Here is an 11438-nt window from a genome sequence, read left to right as displayed (position 1 = left end):
TGTGTTAATCTTGACTTTCAATGCGATTTTAATCTTGTTAGGGACATAAAACTTGTTTCTATTCTATAAAAATTGTTGCAAAATCTTGAAAGAATTTAAGTGCGGTATGTGCTTGCTAGATTTGAAACGGTAGATGCAAGAAAGAAAGAAGCTGAAAGAAAATAACACAAGCGTTTTATTGATGTTTGGAGATAAAACTCCTACGTCACCCCTTCTTCTCTTTCTAGAAAGATTCCACTATAAGACTTTGGTTTATATAGCACCTATACAAACTCATTCAGAATTTAGGACTTAGAAACTGTCTGTTCTGAACTCTCAGTACTCACTTTGTTAAATAGACAACTTTTTGTTCAACTTACAATATTGAATATACTTTCATCTTATACAATGTATGATTTTTTATAATTATAGAGAGAATAAGAAGAGCTTCGTTGATTATGTAAATTTGTAACTGTGTAACATAACTTCTGGAACTAGGGGGATTCACCATTGTACTCTGAAGCTCTTTTATAGTGAAGTGTAGAAGCGGTCAACTTTGATTCTTAGATTGTGAAATGACAGGAAAAGATTTGTCGTACCTCAAATCTAAATATTCGGGGATCCTCCGTACCAGAGCTATAGTAATCCGACGTTCATAAGTCTAGAGATACGACATTGTACTTTGATGTCCTTTGTTGTTAAGATGTAGGCAACTGTCGAAACTGATACGTAGATACGTGTTGACTTTTTAATGGTTGAACACTTGGTAGCAGTTGTAATAAGCTGAGTAGGAAGTCTACTTATAAAAATCTCTATTGTTAGCTATGTTGATGAGCTATGCAGATAAGCAAAGCTCTTCTTCAGATGACTACTGAAGCAAGGTTGTTGTTAGCACTTCTTCAGACTTTTGCTGAAGCAAGGTGTTTGTCATCACTTCTTCAGACTACTACTGAAGCAAGGTGTCTACCCGCGCTTCTTCAGGCTATTGTTGAAGCAAGGCATCTGCTCGTGCTTCTTCAGGCTTCTACTGAAGGAAAGCGTCTGCTCGCGCTTCCTTAGCTCAAGACGTTTGTTCGCGCTTCTTTAGCTCAAAGCGTTTGTTCGCGCTTTTTTAACTCAAGACGTCTGCTCACAGCAAGACGTCTACTTGCGCTTCTTCAGCTCGAGATGTCTACTTGAAGTGAGACGTCTACTCGTGCTTCCTGAGCTGTACCTACGCATAGACATTTGCATAACTTAGTTTTATTCATTTATGAATCCATCATCAAAACTATGTTGTATTGATTAAACTTAATATTATTCCCCTAAGTTCATTTTAATCAATTAATGTAGTCAATCTTAAATAATTATTTCTCTTTTAATTAATTTTTTCTTATTCTTAATTTAACTTATTCTAACAGATGAACATCATTTGAATCGAATCAAGAACTCAAAATTTTCAATTATTTTGAAAATTTTGATTAATATCAAACATGGACCGGGAAGGATCAAACATGATCCAAATAGATACCCAACATAATTAGAAACATGTTCGGAAGCTTTTTAAGTTGTTTTTCTTGAGAATTATCCCAAGAAAAGTAAATCTATTTTTTTGGAATTTTAAAATTGAAATTTAGGTTTTCTGTCTAAGGAAGATTGATTGATTCTAACATAAACAGACAGCTTTAAAATGATTCTATATCGATTTCCAATTCAAAATCCAACAACTAGACAATATACAAACTTGTGAAACTTGAAATATAAAAATTTCAAATTTATACTAAAATTATGAATTAAAGGGTGATTGGAAGCATACCAAGGATTGGAGAACACTTTTGAGATCTTAGTGAAGCTTTCAGAATGCTTAGATCCATGTTTTAAGGCCTTAATCAAATATTTCGAAAAATCCGAAAGATTTATGCTTTAATGGCAGATTTCTTATTTCTTTTAATTTTAAGTTAGAGAGTGGATCTCTTGGCTTCAGAATTGTCGAGGGAGGCTATTTATAGCATCCCAAAGTCGGTTCAAGGCTTCCAGTGGATCGAATTAGCTGAAAGGCATTAATGACGTTTTGGCCGTTCTTGAATAAAGTTGCCAGAATAGGCATGATTGATGCCTATTTTTATAGGGAAATGATCATTGTGGTAGGGTGATCATTCCACCTTTTGAATCAGCCGAAATGGTAGTCTGTAGGCGGCGTTCTATATTTGAAAAATCAAAGATGGTTGTCGTCCTTATCCTTCCAGTGATCGCATTGAAGAAGACGACCGCATGTAAAACAACGTCGTTTCGAGGCTATTCGACGAACACAAAACATGTCATTGGAATTATGTTGCCTTCCGTCATCGATCAGGTGTTTCGTTGGCGTTTTAGCTAACATGCGTTAGCCAATCCTGTGCAGCGCGTTTGAGGCCTTGGATGAGATTTCAGCGCCTATATGATTGACGCGATCTCGAGTATTGTAGCTTTCTTCCAAAGTTTCGTCTACACTCATTTGCAGTTATATTTATTTTTATTTTAAAACTTTAAAGGTTTTTTTGAAATTGATTTTTTTTTCACCCTTTTGGCTTTAATTTTTATCTTTTAAAATACAAAAAATATTAATAATAAATATGACAAATATTTTACCAATTTTTGTAAATTTATTTTTATATTTTTGAGTTAAATAAATAATTTTTGTGAATGAAATTAGCTACCTTAATTTTTTTATAAAACTAGTTTGAGATAAAACGATTATAACCTTTATTCCAAATAATTTTATTTATTTTCTTTGGACATTTTCTTTAATTAATTAGATTTTATTTATTAAAATAATTAATTTAATTATTTGTTTTAATTTGTTTTGACCTTGGAATTAATTATTTTGATTTTATTTATTCAAAATTAAATCAAAATAATTATTTTAATTTTATAAATTGAGATGATAGATTTTTATTACCGACACAACTTCAAAATTATATCCACACTAATGTAACTTGCTTGAATTATAAATATTAAAAAAATCTTGGCCAATGAATAAAAATATTAACGGAAATTAAAGATAAATATATAAATTTTTAATATTTTTTTTAACTATTAGTGACATAATTAAGAAAGTGTTAGTAGATATTATTGACTCGTTTATTAGTATTCTCATATTTCTTTTTTCTTCAAGAATCCTTCCAATTTTTCTTCTAAAATTATAATTTTGAAAAATTTTAAATTTCCCAAAAACTTACATGTCGTTCGCAAATTTTTTATATTTTTTTTTATAAACTTATATATATTTATGATAAATGATTGGGAGAGGGAAAATAAGGAAGAGAATGACGTGGTACAATCTGATTGGCTGAAAAAATAAAATAAATTTTCTTTTTTCTATCTTTCCTCTCCGACCACTTTTTCATTTTTCCAACAAATGAGATAATGCCACGTTATTCTCTCTCATTTCTTTCCCCAAATTCCTCTTATCACTTTATTTTTTAATATAATTTATTTTATTTATTTATTCACCTATTATATGTTTTTATTTTTTGGACTTTATAATTAATTTATTTTGTCCGATATTTAATTAATTCGGGATCGATAAAACACCATTTTTTTAACCAACTATTTCTATTTTATATAACGTGTAATGAGTCCGTTCATGAATTTCTGGAAACATTTTTAAAAATAGTTCAAAATTTGTAAAAGTTAAAAAGGGTAAAATGTGTACATAACTATATAAAATTAAATATAAAGTATGATGCTTAAATTTAAAATAATTAAGGATTATTTTAGTTTAATAGTAAATTTAAGCATTTGATTATGTAAATAATAGGGTAATAGGTTGGTTGAGCTATTTTTACAAATAAGTGTTTCATCGCGCGAATAAACTTTTATTGTTAGTTAAAATCAATTTTTTTTTACTAGTTTAACTTATGATGTGATGTATTTATTAGATATTTCATATTTTGATACCAATTTCAAAATTTTTAACTAGTTAAATTTAACAATTATATCTAGAAATCAAAAATTTCCACGCATGTTGCATGTTTTTGTTTACATATAAATATATCTACACAAAATTACCAATTTAATTCAATAATAATAAGTAGTCTAATTATTACTTATTCACATTCCACAACAAAGAATTCGAATAGTAGTTTGTGTAAATTTAGATAAATTATAAAATATAATTCGGTGGGACGTTACTTTATGTAGAATTATATATATTTAACAATAAAAATATCTTAGATGTGTACAAATGTTTTCATTTTTGCAAATTGTGTTTAAGTTTAGATATAGTTAAACAATTAAAATAACAAAACCAAACGTTTTAGTTATTTAAGGAATGTGTATTTTTATCTTGTTAAACACATTATTTATTCATTTGTTATATTTTTAACGCTATGTTATGTTTTGGTTTAGAAGGGAGGCCACCATCATTATTCAAAACTAATTCAAGGAAAACGTTGGAAAAGTGAGGGCCTACTTGAATCACCTAATGTGAGAGAAGATATTGATGTGCAATTAATAGACATATTGGGTTTTTAGAGAGCATATGAAGAATAGAAGGTTCTAATTCATTTCTTGAAGTTTTGAAATACATCAATCAAAAAGATGGATTTTAAAGAAGCGATTTGCTTATAGAGAAAACCTTTGAGAAGATGGATTTCTAGGGGGACATTCGTGGAGAGTAAATCTTCTCAAATAAACACTTTCTCACCCAATGACTTGGGTATGAATTTTTTTAAGAAGTGTGAGACTAACACTTTAGAGATGCATCTGATAAAATGGATCGTAAACCCTTGTGGCCACATTTTGTATCATCTCTTCTAATCTAACGACAATAAGAGGTTATTTTTCCTTTGGTTTGTCGGCGCCTGTTAAATTGGATAAGTGTGTTTACGGGTTATGTGATTAACCTCTTTTGGTCATTTTTTTCAAAAAAAAAAAAAGTGAAAGGTTTGCGATTTTCCCAATCATGCATATCTTCCAATACATATTCGATCGAACCCTTCTTACGGTCCATTCTATCAGACCCATCTCTAAGAACCCGCATATGTGCTTAACCCTTGCAAAAGAATGAGAATGAATTATTTGGTGTTAAAACCAATTAGTGAAAAAAACGAGGATGTTGAGGAAGAAACTGACGATGATACCTATTTTGGTAGAGATGACAAGGAATTGGACTTCTATCATATACATCAACTAGAGATTTTTTGAAAAATTCTTTGGATAAGGATAATAATAGTGTTAGTTAGCAAGGATTGGATAAACAATTGAAAAGTTTGAAGAATATGAAGAACCCAATCTAATAAAAAGAAAAAAGAACAATCAAGAATGAATCCACAAATTAGTTAACAATCAAGAATTTATATTTCAATATTTTTTGTGTGTTTTTATAATAAAAATTTAATCTGGACCAATATATGGATCCCAATTTATTTTTTATCCTTTAACTTAAATAAAATTTGTCATGATTATATTATATTATATAATAACAATTATTTTAGAAAAAATTGAAATAGTTTTTGTTTTTCATTTAATATAAAAGATTTGATTGAATTAAATAAAAATCTTTTAAATAAAAATTAACTTTTAATAATTTTTTTCATTAAGTTATAATTTGTTTTCCTTTTAACACTTTCTAATTAATATGATTAGTTTAAATTTTTCTCTAAAATATAAGAGAGAAGAACATGACATGAAATATTAATAGTACTCTCATTTATATATTCTTATAATTAGAATAGCTAGAAATTAAAGTCTCTGATAGAACAATTTAGACTAATATTTAATTATTTATGTGTACCATATTTCATGGATCTCCATACTAATTGATAAAATAAAAATAAAAAGACATGCTATTCCTAATTCCTCTTAGTTTAACATGTTTTAATATTTGAGATTCAGCCAATATAGCCGTGGAATATTTGTCATCCTCTTAGTTGGCATTGAGTAATTGACTTCTGCTTCCCAATTCCCTCTTTCCGCGTTTTCATCTCTCTTCCATGAAATCATTTATCGGACACTTTCTCTCTATATATATAGATGCATTAATTCATCATGTATCCATCATTAATCTTTTGATAATTCATTTCCAAACGATTTGCATTGACAATACTAAGATTCAGGCAAATAGTAATGATGAGGATATCAATCCCTTTGTTCTTAATCTTAAGTGTTTTTATTGTCCCTCTCGTTACCGCCCAACTTAAAGTTGGCTTCTACAGCGCGACGTGCCCTCGTGCCGAACAGATTGTGCGGCAAGTCGTGCAGAAACGCTTTGCTTCTGATCGTTCCATCACCGCTGCATTTCTTCGCATGTATTTCCATGATTGCTTTGTGAGGGTAAGTACATTTGAATAAACTATATGTGACATTTTTCGGTTGGATTTTCTTAAAAAGAAAACCATAATTAAACACCAATTCATCTTGGAGGGTTCCCTGTGACTATATTTGGTATAAGTTAAACTAAAAAAATAAAAGAATTAATTACCTATTTAACTATTAAGTATATAGATATCTATATATCTATATATGTGTTGTAAAACATACAATATTATAATAGTTTAGTTGTTTTATGATAAACACATGATCAATTCTTTCCAATTCATTTTTTTTTTATTAAAATATGTTTTTTACATTAACTTCTTCATGTCTCTTAAAATTTGTTGTTTCATTAACTTTAAACATTTTTAACTCTAATTTATATTTGGATCCTTAATTTCATCCACACTTTTCAATCTCTTCGTTTAATTTATTAAAAAAATAATAATTTATTTAATTAGTATAAATTACTATATTTTAAGTATTTAAGAAAAACTTCTTTAAAATCAATACCAATCAACAATTTTCAATTATACAAAATTTATTTTTAAAATCTTATATATATAAAATAATGATCTATACTATAAACATTCAAACCAAATATTATTATTTATCTAATAAGAATATATATAATTCCTAATTTAAAAAATTTGTTAGTTGTTATTAAATTGATGAAACACATATATACTTGTAGAATCCAATGTTTTCAGAATTTCATAGGTATATATATATATATTTATATATAGTTGTTTAATTTCTTTTAAATATTTCTTCTTATATCATAATTATATTTTCTTTAGGGTTGCGATGCATCAATTCTTATAGACTCCACTCCAAAAAAGCAATCAGAAAAGGATGCTGTCCCAAATCAAACAGTTCGAGGGTTTGAAATAATAGATGAAATTAAAACAAATCTCGAAGCGGCGTGCCCCGGTAAAGTATCTTGTGCTGATATCATATCACTGGCCACTAGAGACTCGGTAAGTTTGGCTGGAGGGCCATCGTATCAAATACCAACAGGTAGGCGGGACGGGCTAGTCTCAAACCCAAATGATGTAAACCTACCAGGACCTTCAGATTCAGTGTCTCAAGCACTACAAATTTTCAAAGCTAAGAAGTTAACCTTAAATGACATGGTCACACTCCTAGGAGGCCACTCGGTTGGTATTGCACATTGCCGTTTCTTCCAAGACCGACTTTCCAATTTTCAAGGGACCGGAAAGCCAGACTCCACCATGGACCCGGTTCTAGTTTCTAAACTTACTAGGGTTTGTGCAACGCAACAAGATGGAACCGCGTTTCTCGATCAGAATACATCTTTTATTCTAGATAATGAATTCTATAACCAGATTAAGAAGAAGAGAGGAGTGATGCAGATCGATCAAGAGCTTGCATTAGATGCTTCTAGTGCTCCCATAGTTAACAACTTTGCCTCAAACCCGGCCTTGTTTCAAAAGAATTTTGCAGCTGCCCTTGTGAAGCTGGGAAATGTTGGAGCACTTGTTGGGAAGGCCGGAGAAATCCGAAAGAAATGTAGAGTCTTTAATAAAAAGGGCACTTAAAAACTATCAGAGTTGGATATTTTATTTTAATGTATACTTATGAAATGAAATTTATAAGCATTGTTATTATGCATGTGACTTGGTTTTGTTGAAATTCTTCTATAATGAAATTTATTGTTTACCTCTATCTAGTTCACTTTTGAAATTTTTTTTCTTTGAACATAGAGAATGAATTCATCATAAGGCTTATCTTTTTTTTAATATAAAACACTTTGTCATTAAAGAACATCAAAATCTGATACAAATTAATCCAATCATATTATATATTATATATATAATTTTTAATTTGATAATTGTATTTGATTATATATTGAATTTTCATGTTACGTGTAAATGGTATTATATATCCGGAAATTTTGTGTAATAGAATTTCTTAATTCAAAACTCCATAATTTATATTTCTCTTGAATTTGGGATGAGATGAGAAATTAAAATGGTAATCCAAATAGAACGTGTTTTCATTTGTCGTACTTATGATAGATTTGACTTTAATAGTCGTCGTGAGAAACCGGAAAATAAAATATGTTTTGCGTGTTGAAAACACTTTTTTATAAATTATGTTTCCGTCCGACGTTTAGTTATACGTGGGAAAACACATCGACGTTATGCCACATGTATCCATCCAGAGGTGGTCTCTATTACAAATTTTGTTCATTTATAGAAATACAATAATTATACATTTTATAGAAATACAATAATTATACATTTTAGGATTTGTCTACATCCTATCCATCTCTAGATTCAAGCCTAATATCCTAGATCTAATGATAATTTAGGGCATTCCTTATAAGTGTCAATTTGTGTGTCATTAATGTAATAGCTATAATATATGCTATAAATACCTTTGATGTATCACAATAAGTATTCGAGTAATAAAATACTTTTCTTTGTAAAAGTTTGATTCTCTCTCTAGAGTTTTTATATTTATTTAAGCAAACATCGAGTGTTGATTCGAGAAAGACTGATTAGTTACTTGTTCTACCAAAGATCGTAACTAGTGTCGCACGGATCGTTGATGGAACGACCGATCCCATGATAGTTGGTATCAGAACACAATGTTGAAGAGATCGAAGAAATGTGCAACGACTAACAACGTGGATGGAGTGGAGAAACTTCCCCAAGAGATTAGAGATGATGTTACGAACCCGAGATAGGTTCAAACGGGAGGATCTAAAAATACAAAAGAAAGGGGGATATCAAGACATGATATCACTAACATTGTCACCAGGTTGGAGAAAATAGAAATCAACGTGGCTTACGGACAAGATAACTTTAAGGACCTAGAGGAACGCATCGTCGAGCTCGAGAAGGAGAGAGACAAGCTCCGAGAAGCGCAAGATGCCTTGAACGAGGGGTTGTCCAAATGTCAAGAGAAAATTCAAGATCGCGGAGCAAACCCTCCTTGGTGAGATCAGTACCTTGAACGAGAAACTCGAAGTAATGACTTCAAAGTTACAAGCTACTGAAGAGGATGTGGCGTTACTCAAGAAGGCGGGTGCGCAAGAGTGCGGACGTGCGCCTATAGGAGTTCTTAATCCGACAATGATAGAGATTAATCCCATGGTCATTATTGATAAACAATGTTACAATATATACTAGTCAAAAGACTCTTAATAAGGTAAACCACTAATCTAGGAATCTAAACAAGGTAACCCACTAATCTAGGAATCTAAACAAGGTAACAAGATATATACAATATACTAATACACCCCCGCAGTCGAAACGGGAGATTCTCGGACGCTGAGACTGTCTCTGAAATCTTCAAATAGTATGCGCGGAAGTCCTTTGGTGAATATGTCAGCGATTTGAAAACGAGAAGGCATATGAAGAATGCGAACTTTACCTCTATCTACTTTTTCCCTTACAAAGTGTATGTCCATTTCGATGTGTTTGGTACGTTGATGTTGGACCGGATTTTGGGAGAGATAAATCGCACTTATGTTGTCGCAGTAGACCAGTGTGGCTTTGTCCAATGAGATACGAAGTTCTAACAATAAATTGCGAAGCCAACAGGATTCGGAGACAACATTGGCAACTCCTCTATATTCAGCTTCAGCACTAGAACGAGAAAGTGTGGATTGCCGTTTTGACGACCAAGACAGAAGATTATCGCCTAGGAAGACGCAATAGCCAGATGTAGAGCGACGGGTATCTGGACATCCTCCCCAGTCTGCATCAGTATATGAAACGAGTGTAGACAGTGAGGATTTGTAAAGATGAAGGCCATAGTGCTTTGTACCCTGTAAGTATCGAATGATTCTGTGTAAGGCAGCCAAGTGAGCCTCTTTCGGATCATGCATGTGGAGGCAAATTTGCTGGACTGCATATGAAATATCAGGACGTGTGAAAGTAAGATACTGTAGTGCTCCGGCTAAACTTCTGTAATGAGTGGGGTCAGAGACTGGTGGACTAGTTGATTTTCCAAGTTTGCCATTTGTATCGACCGGCGTTTGTGTTGATTTGCAAGTAGACATTCCAGCACGATCAATAATTTCTTCAGCATATTTCTTTTGACTAAGACAAAGTCCATCCTTAGTATACGATACAGCAACTCCCAAGAAATAGCTTAATTTACCTAAATCCTTCATAGCAAATTCTGCGCCTAAGCTTTTCATGAGAGTCTGACGTAACTGATCAGACGAAGCCGTAATGATAATGTCATCAACATACAAGAGTAGATAGGCAATTTCGGACCCATGTTGATAGATAAAAAGCGAATGATCAGTCGTGCTGTGTGTAAAACCGATTGTAGAGACAAAATCTGCAAACCTTTGATACCAAGCACGAGGAGCTTGTTTTAAGCCGTATAAAGATTTGCGCAATAAACAAACATGGTCGGGAAAGATTTTGTCTCTAAAACCGAAAGGCTGATGCATGTAAACTGTTTCGTTGAGATTACCATGTAAAAATGCATTCTTGACGTCCATTTGGTGAATGGACCAAGACTTCGATAAAGCAATGCTCAGAACAGTTCGTATGGTGGCTGGTTTGACAACAGGACTAAAGGTTTCTTCACAATTGATTCCAATCTGCTGAGACCTGCCATCACCAACAAGACGGGCTTTATGCCTCTCAAAAGAGCCGTCAGAGTTAGTTTTATGCTTAAAAATCCACATGCATCGTATAATATCAACACCCTGAGGACGCGGAACCAAGTCCCAAGTCTTATTACTAATTAAAGCGTTAAACTCATCGTCCATGGCGGCTTTCCAATTCGGGTCTGATAAAGCTAACTTTGGGTTTTTGGGAATAGGCGATGGAGATGTGAGTGTGTTTGATTGAAAATGCGTTTTGGACAGACAATCCCATCCATTGCGCGGGTTCGTATTGTCCGTGTTGGATTGATGATGGTTGGTGAATGATTTGGACGGTTTGGTCTTGTGGACGGGCTGGTCGTGTTTGGGTTTGGGCCTGGTGAAGTGGTGATGGGTGATGGTGGGTTTGGTGGAGTGTGTTGAGTTGATAATGGGCTCGGTAATGGAGTGTTGTTTGGTGGGGAAATGGACTCGGTGATGGGCGGGGTTTGGATGTGTATTGGGATGGTTATTGGTTCGGATTGAGATGGGTGAGTTGAGTTTGGGTTTTGGACAAGAGAAAAGGGAAATTTTGTTTCGTCAAAAATGA

The 11438-nt window shown here is 32.3% G+C and overlaps 1 protein-coding gene across 1 annotated transcript; it reads left to right on the top strand.

The window, feature by feature from the left end:
* Nucleotides 1-6069: 6069 nt before the first annotated feature.
* Nucleotides 6070-7831, top strand: LOC124942784 (peroxidase 44-like). The gene is made up of 2 exons (XM_047483340.1): nucleotides 6070-6273; nucleotides 7053-7831. The coding sequence occupies exons 1-2, from the start codon at nucleotides 6070-6072 to the stop codon at nucleotides 7812-7814; spliced, it is 966 nt and encodes a 321-aa protein (XP_047339296.1). The 3' UTR covers nucleotides 7815-7831.
* Nucleotides 7832-11438: the final 3607 nt, after the last annotated feature.

This window comes from Impatiens glandulifera, chromosome 6 (genome assembly GCF_907164915.1).
Source record: "Impatiens glandulifera chromosome 6, dImpGla2.1, whole genome shotgun sequence".
Classification (NCBI taxonomy): Eukaryota; Viridiplantae; Streptophyta; class Magnoliopsida; order Ericales; family Balsaminaceae; genus Impatiens; species Impatiens glandulifera.
Note: the sequence above shows the minus strand (reverse complement) of the source record. Positions and strands in the feature narration are given on the sequence as shown.

What these genes read in the sequence shown, in the direction of transcription:
- LOC124942784 (XM_047483340.1), top strand. Translation starts at nt 6,070, where the DNA reads ATGAGGATATCAATCCCTTTGTTCTTAATCTTAAGTGTTTTTATTGTC. An exon ending in TCCATGATTGCTTTGTGAGG is followed by an intron (nt 6,274 to 7,052) that starts GTAAGTACATTT and finishes TATTTTCTTTAG; the next exon opens with GGTTGCGATGCATCAATTCT.